Here is a 26,835-nt window from a genome sequence, read left to right on the forward strand (position 1 = left end):
TACATATCTTACCTGTCACCAAGGGACTCTAATTTTTGAGAAAAATGCAAAAATAGGCACAAAATTGGCCAGGGTGTAGTACCCCTTAAGGACAAAGTGAAATCTTCTTTTGCCTGAACTAAAGGTTATATTAAAAGTGATGTACTTCTAGCTGCATGGAAGTCCTCTACAGTGTCCTTTAATTTTGTGGTCTGATCAGCCGGCCCCTGTTAAAATAAGTAAAACAAATGTTTTGATTTATTTTCAACTATTTGGTTTATTATAGAGAAAGAAAGGTAAGAAAAGAATACATATGTGGGTAAAGAAAGAGACAACCTGAATACTAATTGTCTTTAAAATCAAAAGCAATAATGTTTTTTTAATATCATTATGATCTAATCGAGGGATCCACCAAATTCTCATACTAGTAACCAGTAGGAACTGATCAATCGTGTCGGGAAGTAACCATTATTAACTGGACCGATATACATGTATATTGTATACACTGTTGTGTACTCTCTTTTGCTGATTGTAATTATGGACAAATCCTTCTCGACTGAACATGCTGAATATTCACTCAAATGATTTGAATTTTCAATATCTTTAATGTAAAGGAATGGTTCTTAATCGAATTTATTTTTATCAGTCTTTATTATTTTCAATCTTTTGCTGACTGCAATTAGGGACAAATCCTTTCCAATTGAATAAAAGATTGAATATTTCAGTTTCAGTTTGAATCTCATTCCAACCATTTGCAACGTTTGTGTTTTGGAGTAACCCTATCAGTCTAAGGAAAGAGTTCAATTGGCATTTTGGATTGACGTCAAAAGATTGAAATATTTCAATCGACTAATTTAAGAGAATACTGATGAGTTGGCATTTTATGATTACAACATACAAAAATATAAATATATGAATATGCATTTTATAATTTCCCACATTCGTCAAACCATGTCCTCTTCACGTGACTAATTCATCGCTATTGAGAACCATAGTAATCTTGATATTTTATATAAAAGGTGTATAAAGGGTGTAAATTGTTTTCATAATTTTCAAAAACACGGTTTGAAAACTTGCTGCAAAATATTGTAACATAATGATATTGACAGTAACATTTTGACACCATTTTTATATAACCCAACATTTAATATTATTAAAAAGTTTTTGCCAAAACCAATACCCACAATACAACCCTTTAAAACGTTTTCAGTTTGCTGGATAATTAACTGAGAAAGTTTCTCTACAGAACCTTTTAACAAGGTCATTTGGCCAAAACAATAGCTCAAAATATTTAACCAACCTCCTGTGGTAGGAACTTCAGTAGTTGGAAGACTAGTAGTATATATCTGTACGTCATACTTTTCACCCGGTGTTAGCCCTTTCAACGTTGCGGTTCTGTTATCTGCCTCGACATATAATATTTTGCCATTCCACGTATCATTTAAGTGCAATTTATATTTAATCAGAACATGCTCAAAGCCATCTACCGTTTCATTACGAGGCCAGGACCAATACACCTGAAGATATGTTTGATATACTGTTAAGCTTGCTTCATAAATCATGTACATATTGGTTGCATCTGAGTAAGAAATAAAAGAGCAGCAATAAAATGTCACCTCGAGATTTGTACACAGCCGCCATTCTCACTTTATCATGTTCATATCAGGCATTTACTACATAATATGTATTATAAATCATAATTCTATGTTTCTCAAGGTTTAGATTAAAACCAAACAAACTAGAAATACAACAATAAAATACAATAAACCTGTACAGATATGCAATGACTATTTTCTTAGGTATTACTTCTTAAAACGTTTTTTGTGCTTTTACATACGTCGCTTTGATCGGAAAAGCGATCACCGATCAGAAGGCGCCAGCATCAAATCGCTACCAGTTCGTCATTGCACTAGAAAAATCAAAATTATTTGATATCAGAAGGACGTTCTTCGTATTCAGAATGCAATTCGATATGTCTGATGTGCTCTAATGTCCCACAATAAATATTGTCCAAACGTTCATATCCCATCCCTTAACAAGTTCATAATGATTATACCTTGCGTTGATGATGCAAAGGTAGTTGGATTGACAGGGGTGGTAAATTCAGGCCGGGTTACATCTTTTCCTGTAGTTGATTCAGCAGAGCTGGCAGGAGTGGTAGCTTCAGACGGGATTACCGCTTCTCCTGAAGTTGAGTCAGTTGGACTGACAGGAGTGGTAGATTGAGGCTGTGTTACCTCTTCTCCTGAAGTTGATTGAGCAGAACTGACAGGGTTTGTAAGAGTTGTAAATTGTGTCATAGTCGTCAAATTTTCTGTTGTTGATCCGTTGTCTGTAGATAAAACCCAATACAAAGTAAACTATTAATTTGGATAATAACCTACAATAAATCCAAGTTCATGTAATAAGTTCTGAATGTTCTTGAGTTGAACATTCAGAACTTACTATATAGATTTGGATTTCTTCTAGGTTATTGAAAGAACTTAAAAAGTGCCACTGTCCAAGTTGTAATAATAAAATACAATAAACATGTAAAGATATGCAATGACTATTTTCTTAGGTATACTGTACATAAATCTACTTTTTTGACACTTTTCATGCTTACATCCGTCGCTTGATCGGAAAAGCGATTACCGATCAGACGTCGCTCGCATCAAATCGCTACCAGCATCAAAGCGTTTGGAACGTTTGCTACTTGCGTTTGATCAGCATATTCACTGTGATTTTTCTGTCATTCGCTGTGACTGCTGAATGATAATGCGGCATTTAATAAGAGAAACTCGTGAGACCCTCAGGTTCCATATTGGGATGCACGTACATCCATTGCCTACTCAAAACAAGACCAATAAAGGTCAAAGATATGTAAGCACTATTTTTAAAAGTATACTTTACTTTGAATCTTTTTATTTGCTGCATATTTCTGTTGGAAGAAGATGATTGAAGAAGCAGCATGTGCTATGTAATAATACATTGAGAGTGAAAGGAAACATCACAGTCGGTTTTGATTTTTTTGCTTCTAATATTCAATGCAGAGGAGTTTTTCCTCCTCCTATATCCTTGACCAAGAATTAATATGAAGCATAACAAGTTCGTAATAATTATACCTTGCGTTGATGATGCAGATGTCAAGCCTCCAGTCACTTCTTCTAGCGTAGTTGGTGCAGCTGTATTGGCAGTAGTTATAGACTCAGAATGGGATGCCTCTTCTTCTGTCGTTGATTGAGTAGGACTGACAGGAGTGGTAAATTTAAACAGGGTTATCGCTTCTCCTAAAGTTGGTTCAGTTGGACTGAAAGGAGTGGTAGATTGAGGCTGTGTTACCTCTTCTCCTGTAGTTGATTCAGCAGAACTGACATGAGTGGTATATGCAGGCTGTGTTACCTCTTCTCCTGTAGTTGATTCAGCAGAACTGACATGAGTGGTAGATTCAGGCTGTGTTATCTCTCCTCCTGTAGTTGATTTTACAGGACTGGCAGGAATTGTAGATACAGGCTGTGTTACCTCTTCTCCTGTAGTTGATTCAGCAGGACTGACATGAGTGGTAGATTCAGGCTGTGTTACCTCTTCTCCTGTAGTTGATTCAGCAGGACTGACAGGATTGGTGGATTCAGGTTGTGTTATCTCTTCTCCTGTAGTTGATTCAGCAGGACTGACAGGAGTGGTAGATCTAGACGGGATTACCCCTTCTCCTGTAGTTGGTTCAGTTGGACTTACAGAAATAGATGATTCAGACTGGGTTACCGCTTCTCCTGTAGTTGATTCAGCAGGACTGACAGGAGTGGTAGATCCAGACGGGATTATCCCTTCTCCTGTTGTTGGTTCAGTTGGACTTACAGAAATAGATGATTCAGGCTGGGTTACCGCTTCTCCTGTAGTTGATTCAGCAGAACTGACACGAGTGGTAGATAAAAGCTGTGTTACCTCTTCTCCTGTAGTTGATTCAGCAGAACTGACATGAGTGGTAGATTCAAGCTGTGTTACCTCTCCTCCTGTAGTTGATTTTGCAGGACTGGCAGGAATGGTAGATACAGGCTGTATTACCTCTTCTCCTGTAGTTGATTCAGCAGGACTGACAGAAGTGGTATATACAGGCTGTGTTATCTCTTCTCCTGTAGTTGATTCAACAGAGCTGAAAGGGGTGATAGATTGAGGCTGTGTTACCTCTTCTCCTGTGGTTGATTCAGCAGGACTGACAGGATTGGTGGATTCAGGCTGTGTTATCTCTTCTCCTGTAGTTGATTCAGCAGGACTGACAGGAGTGGTGGATTCAGGCTGGGTTACCTTTTCTCCTCTAGTTAATTCAGCAGGACTGACAGGAGTGGTAGATCCAGACGGGATTACCCCTTCTCCTGTTGTTGGTTCAGTTGGACTGAAAGGAGTGGTAGATTGAAGCTTGGTAAGAGTTGTAAGTTGTGTCATTGTCGTCAAATTTTCTGTTGTTGATCCATTGTCTGTAGATTAAACCCAATACAAGTTAAACTATTAATTTGGATAATAACCTAAAAAAAGTTCATGTAATAAGTCCTGAATGTTCTTGTGTTGAACATTCAGAACTTACTACTGTATATAGATTTGGATTTCTTGTAGCTTATTGAAAGAACTTAAAAAGCGCCACCATACAAGTTTACTGATACCCTTTATCAAGTCTAATATCGATATTTATATGTACTCTTGTTCTAAAAAGTGTCACATTTTCATCAATTGAAACAGCAGACACATGTCAGGGGATGTAAAGCACAAGAGCTAAAAGGAACAGAAATGTCTGAAAAGACATTCAAAACCCACACAATGATTAATGTGATGTGAGGTGCAGAAGAGTGTTTTCTGATAATACCAGAGGAACCACATACGTAATAGTGACATTTTTGGGAAAAGCTCTACTGAATATACCGTATAATTAGCTGAAGATAAATAGCCTCATGGGTGTGCAGTTGCATAACAAGACATTTTTGTTACTTTACTCAAGTAAAAGCTAGGGGCATATAGATTCAGAATTCACCGGGTGCCAAGAAGGCATCATTGAGCAAATTGAGTTATTTAGGTCAAAGGTCACATGGGGGATTACATTTGAAATAATTGGATAATAACCTAAAAAAAGTTCATGTAATAAGTCCTGAATGATCTTGTGTTGAACATTCAGAACTTACTACTGTATATAGATTTGGATTTCTTGTAGCTTATACAAGTTCTTCCTTTAGTTCAAAATGCTCGAAGTACAATTAGAATAGTCTCAAATTGTCCGTCATGACAAGAGAAAAAAATATAGCTACATGAACAGAATCTAGATTTAATGATGACTTCTGAATTGTCAAGGTTATATTATACTCTATAGAGTTGTTTTAACATTATTACCTCATTAATAATTAGGCATCCTGGAGATATATGACCATTGAATTTTTTTATTTCTTGGGACCAGACGTGTGATATTTTATAACTTGATCAAAGCATTTAAATGCCCATGTGACTTTAGACCTCAATAACTCAATTTACTCAAATTTGCCTTCTTGGCATCCGGCAGATTCTGAATACCTTTTCCTAATACTTGAAGCAGAAAAAAATCAGGGTTATACCAGACGATGGTGGCCGACAGTCATTTAATGCGGCAACAGCCAATAGCGTAAACAAAACAGACAATATGACGGCAACACTGCCTGGACGTTGGACGCCCCGAGCCCATTAGAGGATGAATTTGGAGAAAACCTTCTGATAATTACAAACACTCGCTGAGCAGCAAGACCTTCCCTCTAAGCTTTTAATCCGATAAGCTGATTATCTATTTTTTTCATGAATTGGAAGACATTCTTTGATGTATTACTGAGCTCAATCATCTGAAATTACTGGAGCGTGAGCCATCCAGGCTGGTGGCTCAGCATAGTATTTTATTAACAGAAGGTTTTCTCCAAATTCGTTTCCTAATGCGAGGTGCGGTTTTAGCTCTATTGGCCCCGTTACAGAAAAATATGCACAAAATATATTTCCCAGTGCAATGTATACATTTTCATAATGAATGTGAAGAAAAAACTTTTCATTTCCGGAGGTGGGAATTGATTCACATGGGGGAAATTTTTAGTATAATTATATTATAACATATCGTTATAAAAAAATTTAAAAAAACAGTACTTAAGGCCAAGAAAAAAAGAATGTTTGTCTCAGACACCCGCGCGCATTGCTATGTGAAATCCAATTTAGCGCTTAGTGCTACGCGTTGGCCGTAATTTTATTTATTTATTTATTGCCCCTATTTTAATTTTTTCAGTATGTATAGCGATCCAATTTTGCCTTTTTTTGCAGTTTGGTTGTTGTTTTTTGTACACATTTCGCCATGTTTGTAAAAGAGACAAACAAAACTATTCATTGTGTAGGCCTATATATTACTATGTTTCTGTATTTGAATATCAAAAAGTACATAAATATTGTGCCTTGACTGTAAAAAACATATATACAAATATCGCATATCGCATATCTCATATTCTTAAAAAAATTTTAAAAAGATAAAAACGCATAGCACTTAGCCTTTTTTACCAAATGTGTCTGAGTCATACTTTCTTTTTTATTTGGCCTTACAATGAGGTTCACTGTCGAACCGCAACGGACATTTTCGTGTTTAAAGGTTAAAAAATAAACCTCACGGGCGAAGTTAAGGCCTATAAAAATAAATCATCTTACACTAAAAGACACAATTTCATGCCTAATGTTGACACTGCGATTTTTTAAAGGTATATCCAAGCACCATGTTTTTATCCGACATTACTGAGAAAAAATATTGTTTTTTATTTGAGCGAAAAAAAAAATTACAAAGCAAGAAGGTATATCTCTAAATTGTGCTGATTTCAACATGTATCGATCGACTTTTAGCACGACTATGCATAACAATAGAGGATGGTCAGTAGCGTTCTGAGTGATAACTTTTGTGGAATAAGTGTTATTCTCAATGCTTTATTGATAATTCAAAACGTTTTTGATGTTTACACGTGTTATTTTTCAATGTGATTCAGCCTCAATTCAAACAGTACATGGGCGTGGCAAGAGCCTCGGTATGGATGGCGGATACCTTCAAAATATACGTAAGACAATACGCCTAACCTTACACGCCTAAGATGAATCTTAGACGTCTAAGATGCCATCTTAGACGTCTGAGAGTTTCGCGGTAAACTTAAATCGACGAATCACAGAGCCAGAAATCACAAACAACCGATCATCTTAAGTATATTCAATTTAGACGCCTAAGATTTTACACGCTTAAAATTTTACACGTCTAAGATTTCTTAGACGTCTTTATTGGCCATTCACCGTGACCTATAATAGTGGTGGATGGTATCGCGATTCTCCCAAAATATACGACGGACGCTTTATAAACTTGCTGTGTTATTTGGAGGCACACCACCAAATAATATCCCATTGAAGTACATGTAGTAAAAATACAAGAAAGTAAGTAATCCGGATTACAATACTTCCCTTGTGTTGAGATTCATCATTATATATCCGTATTAACTATTTCACATTTGTCTTTATTACACAGTCATGACAACAACAAAAAATATCAAATTTAAAAATACATAAGGGGCTGTGCAATAATTTTGAGCCCTGGGGGAGGGTAAAATTGGGGGGGGGCAAGAAAATTTTTGGCGAGCCGAAAGGGAGAGGCAAGCAATTTTTGGGCAGCCGAGAGGGGAGGGAAGCGATTTTTGGCACACATTCATAGGGCGCCTTAAAAAAATGCTCTAAAATTCTTAGGAAAACAGTACAGAAACGCTTTAATATGCACATTTTCCTGCTCGCTGCGCTCGCATCATATATCTAGACCATTTAAGATTTGAAAATTGGGATCCCAAAAATTTGGCATGTTCAAAGGGGGAAGATTTTTGGCGGGCCAGTGGGGGGTAAGCGATTATTGGCAGGCCGAGGGGGGGGCAAGCGATTTTTGGCGACCCGTTCGAAAATTTTACCCCCGGGGCTCATAATTATTGCACAGCCCCTTAGGCCCCTCAACACGTTCAATCCACACTTTCATAGATTCTGTCGAAATTGTTTATTCTTTAATTATTTTGAACATGACAACACAATGGCCATGATTTTTCGACATACCAGGGGCCTCTTGCTTCTATTGTAAATACAACAAAGATGTAAATGTTACATTTGAAGTGAACATGAAATTTTGGCGTATAATTTTATTGTAGAGCCTTATGGCGAATCTTACACGGGCCCATCAATATCTGGTACAACAGGACAAACCATGCACCCTAAAACACTGCACTTACATATATATAAGAAAGTGAAAGTATGGTAAGTGTTACAATTTCAGTCATGGAGGCTCTGCTTTCATCCATCTGAACCTCAAGCGGAACCCCTTATTCCATGTTCACTTTTGCTCGGGGCTCCTGAACCCTCGGGCCCATGGGCCTGTCCACCCGCTTGCTATATTAAGCCCCTGAAACAGTACTTTTACAGTTCCGATCAAACAAAATTACTTTACTTACATGTTGCAGATGGAACAGTTGATGACACTTTAGTCACTTTCCCAGTTTCTCCTGTAGTTGATTCAGCAGGAGTCGTCGCAGATTCATGTTTGGACACCCATACTCTGGTAGGGGTGGCATATTCAGGCTGTGTTACCTTTTCTCCTGTAGTTGATTCAGCAGGACTGACAGGAGTGGTAGAATCAGGCTTTGTTGCCTCTTCTCCTGTAGTTGATTCAGCAGGACTGATAGGAGTAGTAGAATCAGGCTTTATTACCTCTTTTCCTGTAGTTGATTCAATAGGACTGACAGGAGTGGTAGATTCGGACTTTGTTGCCTCTTTTCCTGTAGTTGATTCAGCAGGACTGACAGGAGTGGTAGATTCGGGCTTTGTTGCCTCTTCTCCTGTAGTTGATTCAGCAGGACTGACAGGAGTGGTAGATTCCGGGTTTGTTGCCTCTTCTCCTGTAGTTGATTTAGCAGGACTGACAGGAGTGGTAGATTCAGGCTCTGTTAATTCTTCTTCGGTTGATAATTTAGTAGGGCTTAGAGGAGTGGTATAATCATCCTGTGTTACCGCTGTTTTTCCTGTGGATTTAGATAGACTGAGTGGAGTAGTAGATGTTGGCTGGGTCCCTTCATCTTCTCTTGTTAATACGGTTTGTTGGGTAGATGGTTGAGATGTAGAACTCCGCAGTGTTGCACCTGTGAAAGTAAGAAAAAAGGGAGGGGGTATGAGCGTTTGGACAGTATTTATTGTGGGACATTAGAGCACATCAGACATATCGAATTGCATTCTGAATACAAAGAATGTTCTTCTGATATCAAATAATTTTGATTTTGTGAAATTCGCAATGTAATACACATTTTATGGCAAATGATTAAAAACTGACATTTTTGATATTTAACAGTACTCGAAGTAAACTTTATAAATCTGATGATATGTACTTAAAGTGTATGTAGGTGGGATGAAAAGCCGACGATCAATTGAAACTTTTGACCTTTCGTATTGAAGATATGGATTTTTTCCCCCAAAACACCCAAAAAAAAAAAAAGGTCTTCTTTTTGGGGAAAAATCCATATCTTCAATATGAAAGGTCAAAATTTTCAATTGATCATCGGCTTTTCCTCCCAGCTACATACACTTTAGGAATATATCACTAGATTTATAACATTTACTTCGAGGACTGCTATATATCAAAAATGTGAAAAATATCAAATTTTAATAATTTATATTTAATAAATTTATATTGCTAGTCTCGGTTCCAAACTGGATTGTGCTCATTCGTCACGAAGGAGAACAAGGTGCCTGGAACAAAGACGGTCAGCTACTATAATATCTGATCTAGGTCAATAGAGGGCATAGTGATTGAAAAAATTATGGTTAGCACAGGTTACCCAATCTCTGCCTGTATTTTTGTGCTCCTCAAATATTATAGTTACCCAAAAACATAAATTTGGTAGCTTAAGGATCACTACCTCCATATATCATGAATTTACTTTCAAAATGAGACTTTTTCGTCCTGAAAATTGGGCGCGTTGCATGAACTTCGACATGAGGTAAAATCAGCATATTTCAACGTAGCATCTGCGTTTTATTCCAACACTAAGCAGCCATTCGATGACATCAAAGCCGTTATGCGTTACGTAATAAAAACGCCCAGTCAGATGTATTTCGCAACTGCCAAACACAAGTCACCCAATTTCGAACTGGACGTTGAATGAACACTCTCATGAATATTGATTGACAATATTATGTCTGCGCTTAAATCGGACATAATAGAACAAAGAACGTTGCAGTCCGTTGGGCCTACACACGAACATAATACTAATTTCATTGTCCAACCGTCAATAAAAATATTATTTTGTATCTAGTCCTGCATCTAGGGTCCCCAATATTAATCAATCAAATTGATCGTGTATGGGCCGCATGTGCAATAAATTAGCATTAAAATGTTTCTTATTCTAAAGCTGTTCTAGAAACACTTAGATTTTGGCGGACGCAGCTGTGGAGTACATGACAGGTGGTTGGCAAAGCGTGTAAAGCGAACAAAAGAAACGTAAAGCGGAAGCTTTCTTAAGCATAAAACATGTAACCAAATATTAAACCAAAAAATATTCAAAAATATTAAATCAGTGTTGTGTAATGATTATTAACAACATTCCATAAAACCATAATCATGAGGACAGTACTTCTACCTCTTTCATATAAATCGGATCACTCAGGTATTGCACCCTAAATGCCAATCCTAATAAAAAAAACGGGCCACTGCTGTAAAAACGTTGATAGGCGAAAATTTCATCATGGCAAAATGATCGTACAGATAATATTTAAACATTTGAACGCACAAAACATAAATCAGGGGGTTTGGTACAACATTGGTACAAGATTTAATTCAATTCTGTGACATTACCTACTATATCAGTTGTCGCTAAATCTTCCAAGTCAATGGTTGTGAGGTGACAGGTTGCTTCATCACTGCCATCATCACAATCTGCTTTACCATCACACAATGAATTTACATCGACGCATCCACCATCATCGCATACGATTTCTCTGATTCCACAGTAGCAACCAGTCGGTTCATCACTATTATCGGCACAGTCAAAAAATCCATCACAATACCAATAATCATTAATGCAGACATCATTGTCACATAGAAACTTGCCGCTCGGACAAGAACCTGTGCCCAATATACACAAATAAGACGATAGTCAAACAAATTATTAAAGCATTAGTCAAATGTACTTACTTTGATTTATATAATATTTCTATAATGATAATATATAATATAATTTGGCTAAAGTATGGCTCCGTCAGTTTATGGTAATCTAATCTCTTATTTTCTAAAATTAACTTTGGGGTTCTATGCCGACTTTTTATATAAATGGCACGTTTTACCTAAATATGATGATGCAGAAGTCAAGTCTTCAGTCACTTCATCTCCTGTAGTTGATTCAGCTGCACTGGCAGTGGTGATAGATTCAGACTGGGTTGCCTCTTTTCCTGTAGTTGATTCAGTGGTTGATGCAATTACAATTCACATAAAGGTCTACTTTTAGAATATTTAGGACATACAGGGGTGAACACAACTGGTACGTTAATTTTTTGGCTTACTGTATATTCTGGCTTCAGGCCTGCCTACAATATAGGCCTAGTAACACTTTATTAATATTCAGATGGCCCACATTTAATAACCATATGCTTGTAATAATTGCTTTAAATACGTGCAGGAACATTGTCAGATATTAAAGGGAAATTTACACATAACAGCACCGAAAATGGCTCCGATTGTGGTTGTGGAATGCGCCAAGCTAGCTGCTCTCTCAACCACCCCTACTTGGTCCGAGTCAAATTTTGCACTTTGGGGCATATTATATCAAATCACTTGCATCTGAGATCACAGAGTATCAATAATTTCCTAATAAAATAATCTACTACAATAATAATATACATTGCGTCTGGATGAAGTGGCCTCTATTTTATATAATACTTAAACCCCCCAAAACAAGTAACGCCACTTCTGAGCATGGCGGTCCTTTACAATTCTTACTATTATAGTCCTTAACACCTTTATTTTGACAAACTAAAAAATATTGTCATGTGTTCCTATGTAATAGCATGGTAATATTCGTATTGCGCGGACTTGGATGTCGACCTTTTCCCATGATACATCACGATTACATCGCAAACCGCTGGCGGCGCCCTTATTGTGAATAGCGAGAATCACATGTACGTGTGTCAAGTCATGCACAAGCCAAATCATAAAAATATAGAAGTGCACTGACTTCTGTGGGGCAAACAATCTCTTTAATAATACCAGATTTGCCGAATTAATATAATCTATGATGTCAGTATATGAATCCCGGCATATCAGGTTTGATTGGACAGAAGAACGCAATCTAAATGTCCGAATTTCAATCCGAATGTCCAAATGTCAATCTCAACTAAATCTCCGCTTGGATCTACAATCCGGGATCACCGAACTATTTTAGTACGTATCAAGTTTATATACACAGTTAGCAGCCTGGACAACCGATTCTTTTGTTATGCAAGGCTCACTCAGTCATTTAATGAGGCAATACAAACGATCGAATTTGGTGTTGAAATGAGCTAAATTTTGAGTTACACCTTTTCAATGTAAAATTAATTTTCTCGGCCAAAATGAAAAGCAACCAAATGTCAGGAAAAATTGTAGTGCTTGATACTGTATTTTTTTCAAATTCTTGTGTTAAACTTAGGGGTGAAATTTAGTCATTTAGTGTAAGATTTTCGATTTTGATAGGCTTAAACTCTGCCCGCGAGCCTTTTTTTGGATCAACCTTTTAGCTTTTCAAAGTAAGATAGTTCGCTAATGAAGGATTTTTCCCAACTTTCTAACGCACATCACCGTGAGCGATATATCATAGTTTTGTCAGAATTTCCGTTTTCATTTCACCATTTTTACTGCCGGCTGGCAATTTATCAAAATCAACGCGTGAAATTTAAGGCTAATACTAGCATTGGAGATCGATATCCCTGGGTTTAATAGGAATACCGGCATTGCTACAGTGTTGCCAGAACTTCAATATAGCAAAGAAATTCCTAGGCCTAATAGCGCTCCGACTGATCATGTTTAAGCACGATGAGTGATTAATTATTTGATTTCATCATCACCGTGATTTTGCTTCTCCTCAAAACAACTTTGCCCAACATGCAATCGGGCAATATTTTAAGCAAAACTTTCATTTACAAAACATAACTATTACGCTGTATGTTTTATGATCAAGCAAACTGTTTGGAACACACTTCCATATAACCTTGGTAACGCCCCAGACTTTCGTTATTTAAACGCCAGCTTAAAACCAATCTCTGTAAATTGATCGTTTTTACGTTTGTTTGTAAATTTCGTGCTTTACGCGCTTTGAGTTCCTCATCAGAAGAGATTGTGCTTTATAAGAACCATTCATTATTATTGTTAACTTAAACAGGTTTTTGTTTTTAAACAAAAACCTGTTCAAGCAATTATTTAAAATTGCTTGCCTAAAAACAGAATAACTTGGATGTTAATACTTTGTCATGAAGGTGACTGGGTATGATGCCTTTTGTTTGTGTTTGTTTGAAACTGCTTTTGGAAACCCACCGAAAGTCATAGGCCATAATGAATTAAGCAGCCAAAACAATACCAGGTTAAACATGGAAGTTTATAAAACCTATTAAATAACCTAAAGGAAAAAAAAATTGTGGCAACAATGAGCCTTGCATTGAAAGTCATGGTTAAAGTGTGTTGAGTACCACCCCAAAGTTTCCCTACGTACACCCCCACTACCCACCTCACACACCTCTGTACCCACCCCACCCCATAGGCCTACATGTACATGATATTACATGCTGGTAATATTTATATAGCACGACCATAGCTATACATTTATATAGGTATAGCGCTAAATTATGACAAATAATGGTTATAGGCCTACATGTCAACTTAAAAACAAACCCGAACACAAGTCTGAAGTGTGTAATGAAAATGCCAACCCGCGATGGGGCGGGGGCGGTGGGGTCATACAAAATTCACCAGGAGGGACAGAAGATTTAAATCCCCTATAATAACACGCTAATTTTTCTAGGTTTGGACCGTATCTTAATATTTGCGTATCTTAATACGGACTAACCTAGGTAAACAAACAAACAGACAGACAAAATGGTTTTTATAATCATGGAATCCATATAAATTGAAATTCAGGCTATCGCGGGAGCAAATTTTTAAAATTCACCTCATTTACCAGAACAGCCAATTGGGGATTTGGGCTACATAATCGCTAGTCGGGCAATCTTGGCTTTCAATTAATGACCTGGATAATAACAAAGGAAATATCGACTATTTCTGCTGGTTGCTCTCGAGATAAAACTACTGAATTTGACATTTTCGGAGCATGAAGGGAAAAGGGTCAAATAAAAACGGAAATTCTGACAAAACTATAATATATAGACCCACACGATGTGCCTTACAGATGTGGGAAATATCTTTCTTTAGCAAATTATATTAGTTTGAGACGCTAAAAAATGAATTCCGTAAAAAGCTCGCAGGCGAACTCCAGGCCTATAAAAATCAAAAATATCACACTAAAAGACACAATTTGATGCTTAATTTTAACACCAGGATTTTAAAAAAATGTATATCCAAGCACCAAGTTTTTAACTGACATTACTGAAGAAAAAAAAAATATTGCTTTATATTTGACCGAGAAAATAAATTTCATAACAAAAAGGTGTATCTCTGAATTGTGCTGATTTTAACATGTATCGATCGACTTTTAGCGCGACTAAGCATTTCTAAAGAATCGGTTGTCCAGGTAGCTGACTGTACAGGTCTAATTCACTGACGGAAATACTTTTAAAGCAGTTTTCAATGAGTTGATATTTATATTGATCTCATCTGATATTCCAACAAGGTAAATAAATAAAACACACACAGTCTAAACGCAGGACAACCGATCTTTTGTTCTGCTTAGTCGCGCTAAAAGTCGATCGATACATGTTAAAATCGACACAATTCCGAGATTCCTTTTTGCTATGAAATTTATTTTCTCGGTCAAATATAAAGCAATTTTTTTTTCTTCAGTAATGTCAAATAAAAACATAGTGCTTGGATGAACATTTTTTTTTTTTCCTGGTGTTAAAATTAAGCATCAAATTGTGTCTTTTAGTGTGATATTTTTGATTTTTATAGGCCTTTATTTCGCCCGTGAGCTTTTTACAGAATTCATTTTTAGCGTCTCAAACTAATATAGTTTGCTAAAGAAAGATATTTCCCACCTCTGTAAAGCACATCGTGTGGGTCTATATATTATAGTTTTGTCAGAATTTCCGTTTTTATTTTACCCTTTTCCCCTTCATGCTCCGAAAATGTCAAACTTTACCTCGAGAGCAACCAGCAGAAATAATCGATATTTCAATTGTTGTCAACCCAGGTCCCTTTTCCATTGAAAACCAGGATTGCCTGACCAGCGATTTGGTAGCCCAAATCCCCAATTCTGGTAAATGAGGTGGATTTTGGAAATTTGCTCCCGTGATAGCCTGCAATTTCAATTTATAGGGGCTATGGATTCCATGATTATGAAAACCATTTTGTCTGTTTGTTTGTAGGTTTGTTTGTTTGTTTATTTATTTACCTAGGATGAGGTCCATGGGAAAATCCACTGTCCAAACCTAGAAAAATTCGCGTGTTATTAGAGGGGATTTTAATTTTCTGTCCCTCCTATCTCCAGGTGAATTTTGAATGACCCCCGCCCCATCGCGGGTTGGCATTTTCATTACACCCTTCAGACTTGCGTTCGGGTTTGTGTAGGCCTATTTGTCATAATTTAGCGCTATAGGACCTACTTTCTAAATGTATAGCTATAGCCGTGCTATATAAATATTATAAGGTACCGGTATGTAATATTATGTAGGCCTATGGGGTGGGGGTGGGTACTCAACACATTTTAACCATGACTTACAATGCAAGGCTCATTGTTACCATAAATGATTTTTCCTTTAGGTCATTATAATAGGTTGTTATAAACTTCCGTGTTTAACCTTGTATTGTTTTGGCTGCTTCATTATGACTTTCGGTGGGTTTAAGCAATTTCAAACAAACACAAACAAAAGGCACTATACCGAAACACTAGGTAATTTCTTTGCTATATTGAAGTTCTGGCAAAACTGTATCCAGGCCGGGCACCCAGAGATATCGATCCACAATGCTAGTATTTCACGCGTGGATTTGAAATTTTTCAGCTGGTAGTCAAAAATTATGGAATCAAAACGGAAATTCTGACAAAACTATGATATATCGCTCACGGTGATGTGCGTTAGAAAGTTGGGAAAAATCCTTCTTTAGCGAACTATATTACTTTGAAAAGCTAAAAGGTTGATCCAAAAAAAGGCTCGCGGGCAGAGTTGAAGCCTATCAAAATCGAAAATCTTACACTAAATGACTGAATTTCACGACTAAGTTTAACACTAAGATTTGAAAAAAATACAGTATCAAGCATTACAGTTTTTCCTGACATTTACTGAAAAAATGAAAATTATTGCTTTTCATTTGGCCGAGAAAAAGAATTTTACACTGAAAAGGTGTAACTCAAAATTGTGTTCATTTGAATACCAAATTCGATCGTTTGTATTGCCTTATTAAATGACTGAGTGAGCCTTGCAGAACAATAACAATCGGTTGTCCTGCGTTTTAGACTGCACAGAAGGCTGAAATACTTCATTGTACAAGTAGATGCCATTCTTATTTGGTAGGTGTAAACAATGTGTATATACAGTATCTTAAAGCCGAATTAATGATGCAGCAAAATGTGACGTCAGCAAGCTCACCTGACCTGTTATTTTTGTGCAATGAACTGATTAGACTCTTTTAGACTTGTTTATATACACAATGCAAATACAAACTTACTCAATTTAATCTTTTTTGTTCCTCTGTTCCTTTTCACTCAACATTTAGTACTTTGTACGATTTTTATTTAGTGCGCAGGTGTTATGAGCTATCACAGATGCTGACCGCAGGCCGCAATCATTTTTTTTAAGTTCGCGAACAAATGCGCAACAAATAAACTGTCAACCAAATTTAATTCTTTAATGAAAAGTATAACATGAAAGCATACAGCCAATGATTTACAATAATTTGCAATGTATTGTTGCTGATTAAATTCAATTATTATGACGCCTCTCTGAAGTATTTTACACACTTATGTCCCATAAAGTCTACTGTAGACTTAGAGACAACTGGCCTATCTTTTGAGTACACAATCCTTGCACTGATGACAATATCAAATTTCACCATTTACTTCTTTCTGAGACATGATGCAGTCATGTCTACAGTAGAACTCATCTCGACCTTTGCAGGATTAAACCCCATTAAAAGCTATTAAACCAAGATAACACTCATTGAAGCAGCTCAACTGATTAAATCAGATCTTCTCTGGTTGTGAACAAGTGTCTGTTTTCAATGTGCGACATCGCAATAAAGCTGGTATTTATAGCTTCAGTTGGGTAACCGATTATAAAGGAAACGAAAGGAAACAATGGTATGTGTACTTTTGTTCACGAAATGAGACAAAGACCTGCTTTTTGTTAACCAGCATTCTTCAAAATGAGCAACATAATGATTGTCGACTTAACCCGTTTTGGAAATAATTTCTTCATATTTTTGGTGTTATCTGTCGTTTACATATCCTTCCTAAAACACAAAAGTGCGACCCTCTCCAAACATCTAAATTAGCTAAAAATTTAGGACATGTTACAAAACTTTATTTTCTAGAACCTATTTAGAATAATTTAAATGTAGCTTTTACCGTTTTTTTGTGGCATCCTTCAGAAGTGAGCGGTCCGATACCAATATTTTTGGTCAAATCTCCATTCAATTAACACGGGGAGTTGGCTAGCTATGCCTTGCCCTCACTCATATTTTACAAAAGTGCGACCATTTCTGAACATCTAACCTAGCTGTAATTTTAGGTCATGTTAGAGAAATATATTTGCTAGAAGTTTTGGAGAATAAATAAAATATTGACTGGTTATTTTTCACACAGTGATGTTAACTAGGCAAGTGTCTATTCTCCCAACATACATCATTTGTAGGGGTCACGCGTCAATGGTGAGAGCACTGTGTATTGTGTATAGGAAAACGGACAGTAACTGCAGTCTGAACAGCTTCCATCCGCTTTGTACTACTTTCTTTTTGACAGAACTGATGTGTTTTACCAGAGTTGTAACTTGTCGAAATACATCCACCACATCACCTTTTTTACAAATTCGACCTCAGCAGCTCACCTGCTCTGTTATTTTTGTGCATTGAACTGATTAGGCTCATTCGTTTTAACAGACTGCAAATGCAAAATTTCAACTCAAAGGGAGTAAAAATTTAATTAATAGATTCTTTCTTTGTTGGTCTGTTTTCTTTTTACTCAACATTGAGTAATATTTACTATTTTTTATTTAAAGTACAGGTATTATTTGTTGTTGTTGGTAAATTTCACTTGATGTAGATGTGATTCGCTGTCACCTCATTCAACATACTTTTTGAGCATATTTATGTGACATATCTGCCTGCTCTTACATCTACCAAGAGTGTTGATAATATAATTAACTTCACAAAATTTGCCTCACCTCATATGGGCCAAAGTACCTAGTTTATAATCATGATAACGGATGCCCTGTATTTGGAAAAATGACTAGAATTCATTAGCTCCCATTCCCTGTTTGAGCACTTTTTGCTGGTATTTTTGGTCAAACCATTGTTTTATTTTGGTCTCACCCTGTTTGCAAGTTTCTTTACCGCTATCACACACTCTGTTAAAACCATAATATACGATTTCGATTATTTTTTTACTCAAAATGCTGAAATAATAACTGTCTACTCAACCTGGTCTACTAACTAAACTGCCGGATATAGTCAGTTTATATATGGCTTTAAACTGACTATATGGAGCAGTTTAGATGACTATATTGACTATGTTGACTTAACGTTACATTAAGATTACGCGTTGCTTCCTTGCCCTGCGGGGCTAGTATATATTTTTTTATTCTGGGACACCCTGTAAAACGGGTTGTCTATAATGTTAAGGTTACGCAGTCACCTTGTTTTATTGCCCGACGGGGCTTTTGTATATTGAAACTCCATTAGTTCCAAGTCCTCACTATAGAAGTCTCCGGCCTTAGCTCTGCCAGGCGTGTGGCCTTGATATTTTTAAGCCCAGAGTTCGGGCTGGGGGCCCAGTATCAAGAAAGGATATCAAGGCTGCCAGCCCGGCAGGTGTGAGGCCGTAGACTTCAATAGTGAGGACTTGCAACTAATGGAGTTTCAATATACAAAAGCCCCGTCGGGCAATAAAACAAGGTGACTGCGTAACCTTAACATTATAGACAACCCGTTTTACAACATCCCGTCACCCATTTTTATTTTTATTGTTATGGTCCACTGACCGGGTGGCATCGCTATAGGCTGCGTAACACCTTCCTCGCAGTAACAAAAGCCATATATACAATAAAACTAAATTACAATATTAAGTAGTCGATAGAGTCACTTTTGAAACTCGACCATTTGTCATTTAATTGAGTGCAGCTTAATTAAATAAAATCATATCAATTGGCTACTTTATTTTGCAATTGAGATTTTGTGTCTTTAAGATATGGCTTTTGTTTTAAGTGTTCGGATACTTTTTGGCTCAGTATAATAATTATATAGGTCAAATATAGTCCATTAATAGAGAGGATCAGGTAGATAGCACATTAATCCACCTGAGCGTGGATTGTACCCCTAAATCACCTGAGGATCCTTTCTATTTATTAACTGGAAAGTTGGCGCCAATCAGAGGGGTTGTTGCTTCTGCTCGATTTCAGACGGTTTGTTATTTGCGACGAGTAACCTAGGAGCAACAGAAACCGACTGAGAAGGAGATTAGGGGAAAAGCAGCGGGCGTTTTGAACGGGATAGGATGCGCTTTGAGCCAGGGGCTAGGGGTGCTGATTGAGAATTATGACACGGGGAAAATCGACCTATTGCTCTGTAAATGGCACCAAAACCTTGTACAGTATTTCATCAGCTATCTTCAGACGAGCACACTACTTCATCAACTATCTTCAGATAACGGCTGTTTAATAGCATATCATTTTAAATAAAAGGTGAACACTGATGGCGCTATTTATCTAAAATCGTGTTTTCATCTTTACAGTGTCTACTTCTTGTAAAGATGAAAACACGATCTGTGCGAGCATAGGTGTGGCTAAATAATTTTAAATTCTCGTTGTGGCGGGGGTGTGACTAAATTTTAAATTCTCGTTGTGGCGAGGAAATTTGAACATTTCGATTGTGTTTTTCTGACAGAACGGACACCCTCGATTACGTTGATTCGGCATATATTGTATTATACAATTATATATTATTAGATGGCTTTGAGTATACGAGAATATACCACATGAGTCACGAAAATTCCGACCGAGCCAAAGGCATCTAATAATGCATCCAATATCCTCATAGCTTTTATGAAGTAGTAACCGTTGTTTACAAACGCCCACCCGGCTGTCATTTCCTGAAATTCTGAAGAAAAGTGACGTGAACTGAGATATTTGGGTTGACACATGTATTTGTAACAGGTGTTTTTTTTTATCAATATGTACCCAAAACGTCACTATTAAAGTAGCTTACTTACTTTGAGGTAATTGTGGACGTGTGATATTAAGTGTAGGTGGGGGGCTTTACGAATGCAGGGGTCTGTAAAATCTGCAATTATAACACAAAAGGAATCATATGAGAACAGTACAGTATAACAAAATGGGTACGTTATATATAGCTTATGTTCTGATCCGTGGATCAATTGGCTATTCAAGTTGAAATCCATACCCAGCAAAAACAAAACGTTTTCGACATCATTCGGAAAAGGTTATAAAAGGTTGTCAGAAAACGTTTAAATGTCGGGTTATACATAAAGGGTATATAATGGGTATAAAACGTTTTCATAACATTAAAAACATTTTTGATAACCTACTGCCCAGCAAACACAAAATGTTTTTCAGAAAACGTTTAAATTTCGGGTTATATAAAGGGTATAAAACGTTTAAATAACATTTGGTTTATTTTTGGGTTGAAAAAATATTTTGCAAAAATGTTTGCCCGAAATATTTGCAATAACGTTTTAAAAACGATTTCATGACCTTTATATAACCCGACATTTAAATGTTATTAAAACGTTTTGAAAACAAAACATTTTAAGAACATTTCTGCGTTTGCTGGGTGCAAATATTTTAAACATAATGTTATTTAAGTGTTGACAAAATATTTTGCAAAATATGTTTGCAAAAATAGTTAACAATACCCTTTTTTAAAACATTTTAGAAATATTATCGTACTGTGTTTTCATACAAAATGTTTTGAAATGATTTCATGACCTTTATATAACCCGACATTTTAATGTTATTAAAACGTTTTTACCTAAACCAAAACCCTAAATATAACTTATTTAAAATGTTTTAAAAACGTTTTTGTGTTTGCTGGGTACACACTCTACATGCCCTATGTAAGACATGACTTTAATCTCCCACACAGGGGGTATAGATTTCAAATGGAGTTACCCATTCTGGTAAACCCCAAATGCAATTCACACAACCTGTGTGGGAGATTAATAACCCCCCTTCCCCCAAAACAACAACAATAATAATAACAACAACAACAACAACAACAACAACAACAACTACAACAACAACAAAACCAAACAAAAACAACAACAACAACATAAAAAATTGTACAAATATGGAAAAGAACTTGCTCTATTATTCAAAGGCTCGCAGGATAGTTCTGAGCAAGAATCTTTCATCTTATTCTGATGCACTGAATGCTTGCGAGCTGGGTCTCTCTCTGATGACATTATTTAATAATGACATTATTTAAAGTAAGAATAGTTGTCAGTTGGATACTGACAAAGTGTTTTGTCTTACTACTTTTCACGTAGTAAAATAGCTTATCGACATATTTTTAAAAATAAATATTTAAAATTGTTTTGAAACAATTGATATTTTGTTCTTTATAATAATACCTCCTGCAGAATGTGGAATAATTGTTATTCTCAATGTTTTATTATTATATTCAAAATAATTTGTCACTGTTTTTTTTAAAATGTTTTTGATCATGTAATTTAGCCTCAGGACTGTAATGTGATGAAATTAATGAATAGGATATAGTACGATACCATAAAATAGAATTATACTTTTGCTACTGGATTTCGTCTTAAAGTTATTGAAAGAACATAAAAGTTGCCTGGTAACAATAGCCATCAAATATGCAAATATATTTCTCTTTAGGTAATATACTTGAAACATTTTTACTTTGTGAATATTTTCTAAAAGAAAATGATTGAAGAAACAGAACATTGAATTGTGCTACATACCAGGGACTGTGGACATACATGGTGATTCAGTAGGATTGATATGACTGGTGGTTTCTGTTGGTGATCCATTGTCTGTCGATAAAAACAAACAAAAGGTAGATAATTTCCCCTGCCCAGGCAGGTTGCTCGATAATATCATTATTCATTAAAATTACGCGTCTTGCATTATTCATAAACACGTACCTTTTGTGGGAAAAGTGTTATTCTCAATGTTTTATTGATACAATTCAAAACGTTTTTGTTGTTTACACGTGTTATTTATCAATGTTATGCAGCCTCAATTCCAACAATAGGCCAACCGTTATAGTTCAGATCAAAAATTACTTCCTTACATGTTTCGGTTGTGTATGGAACAGTTGATAATATTTCTGTCACTATCTCAGTTATAAATTTGGTCACCCATACTCCTGAAGTTGAATCAGCAAAACTTGCAGGAGTGGAAGATTCAGGTTGTGTTGCTTGTGATGTTTCAGTAGGGCTTAGAGGAGTGGCAGATTCATGATGTGTTGCCGCTGTGCCTCTTGTAGATTTACTTTCACTGAGTGGAGTAGTAGCTGTTTGTTGGGTCCTTTCATCTTCTGTTATTAATACGGTTTGGGTATTTGGTTGAGATGTAGAACTCCGCAGCGTAACACCTGTGAAGATAATGAACATCTTAGTCCTTATACTTTGAGGGTCTGTGTGGGTAAATGCTAAAGAAAAGGGGTCGTGGACAAATGCTATAGAATGAGGGGCTTTTGAGGGAGATCCTAAAATGAGTTCTTCCAGGGGCAGATGGTGTACCAAGTAGGAGTTTTTAATGTCTTGGGAGCGAAAGCTGACCTTTTGGGGGTAAAAAAGAAAAATATGGGCTGGGGGAGGACTTCTTTGGGGACAACATGAATGATAAATATTTGATCTCTGGGGGAAAATGGGGGTCTTTGGGATACCACATAATGCGTATCTTAGTATTGACTGCCATTTGGGTGGTTGGTAAAGTCCAGTGATATTTTTTTTCTTACAAATATATTTATACAAGGGAGAAGTGCATTTTTAATTGGGATGAAAAGTATAGCCGTATCATATATACATTTTGATGTCAACAGTCATGGGTCTGGGATTTTATTTTCCTACATTAGTGGAACCAATGTTTTTGGTATCCTTAAAGCTGTTATGATAAGGATTTGATTGATTCCCTTTTCTCTATGCCCCCGTGGTTTCCACGAGAGGTCAATGGTCACAATGGGGCAAAAATAGTCCCATCATGATGTAGTATCTCAAATTGTTCCTCTCATCACAGGGAGTAAAAAAGTCAATTCCATTTTATTTCTATTGTACTTAGTTCAGGAGTTATAAAGTCGAATAGATCAAATGTCAAAAATTTCATACCCAGAGATCAACATTAAAAACTGACTCGATTTCATCGAAAGTGGTCACCCCTTAAGATATCTCAAACACATATTGAATTCACAATTATAGTTCAATAAAAATATGTACAAGCATATCATTTGACCCATGACAAATACTAAAAAAGTCATTTAGTGTCATGCACTAAAAGTGACGTCATAATCGGATTAACTATCATAGCAATAGATGAATACAATTTTTGAATAGATCGCCCTGCACTACAAGCAGATTGCACTAGTCACCTGCGTATCTCAGCAAACATAGCTTTAATACCATGGAGCTATTATAAGATGGAGAGGAAATAGATTACGTAACGCATTGAAACCTTGTGCCGATTTGAAATCTGACAAGCTATTCATCGAAAGGTACCTTTTGTTTGGGACAAAGGGCTTCCGCCATTAAATCGGTAAGCTGACCCGACAGTGTATTAACGCTTTACCTAGCAGGCTACTGTCAATAAGTGATCAAATGAAAGTCGCGTGAAAGCGCTTAATGGAACGAAAAGTACCTATTGTTATACATAAACCCAAGGGTGTGATTGAGTAGCCGTAAGCACAAAAGGCACACATTAGCCGCTAATGCATATTTCGTTGTCACCCCACTGACATTGGGTGCTTCATTTAAATAAATTGAATGCGCTTGCTGAATGATTACGCATCAAGGCTGCCATGTGTCTGCATGTCAATAGTACAATAATGGTATTAAATATCTACGTCCCGGGAGCTACGTATACATGTAACATAATAATAAGTATACCGGTATAGGCCTATATAAAAGTTGTTTTACAAATTGAGATTTTATTTTATTTTATTTTAAGAAGGGGAATATCATAATCAGTGGCGTACTGAAGGGTGCAGCTCTTCTGTGAGAGGTCTTGGGAGGGGAGGAAGAATGAAGAATGAGAGGGGACTGGAGAAAGAGAGAAAGAGGAAGAAATAAAGAGAAATAAATAAATAGACGTAAATAAATAGAAAGGTAAGGAAAATGATAGGAATGAGAGGGGACAAAACGTAAGAGAGGATGGAGAAGTAAAGGGAGATAAGAAGAGGGAGTGATACTTTAGTAAGTACAGAGAAAGGCAAAGAAATGAATGACAAATAAATGTAGGCCTTTTATAATAATTATTATAGACACTAAACACAGCCCCCCCCCCCACACACACACACATAGGCCTAACACTAACAGCACTATAGGCAGCCATTCGATGATGGCAATGCCTTTATGCGTTACGTATTTAAAACGTCCAGTCAGATGTATTTTACACCTGCAAAGCACAAGTCACCCAATTTCGAAAATTGGACGTTGAATGTACACTCTCATGAATATTGATTGGCAACATTTTCCAATATGTCAGCGCTCAAATCGGACACAATAGAACAATAGACCATTCAGTGTGTTGTTTAATACAATACCGCTCTTTTCAACGATACTAATCTTACAGGTGCAAGTGATCAGCCTTTCTTTGACATCTAGGGTTCAATGCATCGGTATGGCGTGAACATCACTTCGACGGCGAATATTACTGAATAGAGAATTTCCGATCCGAAGTTAGTCTTGGGTATCAAAAAGAACAGCGTACATGTAAAGGGACTGGTATTCGTACGATATCATAGTGTGTCATATGCAAGATTAAGCGGACAATTATTTTGGGATTTTATTACTGAATAGAGAAAAACCGACAGACACGTAGATAGTCATTAGGTCATTGGTACCAAAAATAATGGTGTACGTGTAAAGTGGTTGACAAAGCGTTTAAAGCGAACAAAAGAAACGTAAATCGGAAGCTTTCTTTAACATAAAGCGTGTAACCAAATATTAAACCAAAAATACTTCAGTATTGTGTAATGATTATTAACATTCCTCAAAACCACAAAAAAGGACAGTACTTCTACTTCCTTCATATTCGGATTGCTCAGAGGGTTGCACCGCCGGTGCCAATCCGAATAAAATGGCCCACTGCTGTAAAAACGTTGGGAATTAGACCTTTTTTGTAGGATAATTTACAAGAGATCCACTTTTATTGGTAAAAACGTTCAAATTGGCCCTTTATTTAAAGAAAAATTTACAAAGGTCCATTTTTGAATGAATAAATTCTGGATGCAAGCCTGTCTATAATATACTCTATATATCAGATGGCCACACCAATATCTAATAACCATGCTTGTAATAATTGCTCTAAATACGTGCAGGAACATTCTCAGATATTAGGGCAAATTTACACAACAGTAAAAATGACTGTGAATGCGATTATGGGATGTGCTAAACATAATATATTATGTTCTCTCAACCACCTCTACTTGGTCCAAGTCAAATTTTGCACTTTGGGACATATTTTCATCAAATCATTTGTATCTGAGATTATCCGAGTAGAGAATCAACAATTTCCTAATAAAATAATTTACTACAATGATAATATACATTGAGTCTGGGTGAAGTCGCCTCTATTTATTGTGTCAGTACTAAAAAAAGTATCATTAATAATATTTAAAAACACGTCACGCCAATTCTGAACATAGTTGAGACAGTTCGTCCTACTTGCGATCCTGTACAGTTCTTACTATAGTCCTTTTCATTTTCCAGATTGTTCTTTACGTTGAAATAATCACACACACATGTGTTAAATCACGTATCAGCCAAATCATAACAAAACAGTAGTGTACTGACTTCTATGGTGCAAACAATCTCTTTAATAACACAATATTTGCCAAATTAATGTAATCTATGATGTCAGTATACGAATCCCGCATGTCAGGATTGTTCGGTCAGAACAACGCAATCTGAATGTCCAAATTTCAATCCGAATGTTAATCTTAGCTAATCTCTAGGATCTACAATCAAGGATCACCGAATTATTTTAGCATGTTTGAAGTTTATATATCAATTAATTCAAATGACAGAAATACTTGTAAAGCGGTTTTCAACGAGTTGATATTTATTTTAATCTCACCTGATATTCCAACAATGCAAATATATAAAACACACAGAAGGCTGAAATACTTCATTGTACAAGTAGATGTTATTATGTATATTGGTTAAGTGTAAACACGGTGTATGCGGTACTCCTAAAGCCGATTGCACTATGTAACAAATTCGACCTCAGCATGCT

General features: G+C 36.4%; 1 protein-coding gene across 1 annotated transcript; it reads right to left on the reverse strand.

The window, feature by feature from the left end:
- Nucleotides 1-1,997: 1,997 nt before the first annotated feature.
- Nucleotides 1,998-26,835, reverse strand: LOC140159198 (uncharacterized). The gene is made up of 8 exons (XM_072182591.1): nucleotides 26,677-26,835; nucleotides 22,676-22,978; nucleotides 22,344-22,415; nucleotides 11,338-11,442; nucleotides 10,850-11,119; nucleotides 8,457-9,140; nucleotides 3,084-4,430; nucleotides 1,998-2,311 (listed from the first exon to the last, which is right to left on the reverse strand). The coding sequence occupies exons 1-8, from the start codon at nucleotides 26,729-26,731 to the stop codon at nucleotides 1,998-2,000; spliced, it is 3,150 nt and encodes a 1,049-aa protein (XP_072038692.1). The 5' UTR covers nucleotides 26,732-26,835.

This window comes from Amphiura filiformis, chromosome 1 (genome assembly GCF_039555335.1).
Source record: "Amphiura filiformis chromosome 1, Afil_fr2py, whole genome shotgun sequence".
In the NCBI taxonomy this organism is placed as follows: Eukaryota; Metazoa; Echinodermata; class Ophiuroidea; order Amphilepidida; family Amphiuridae; genus Amphiura; species Amphiura filiformis.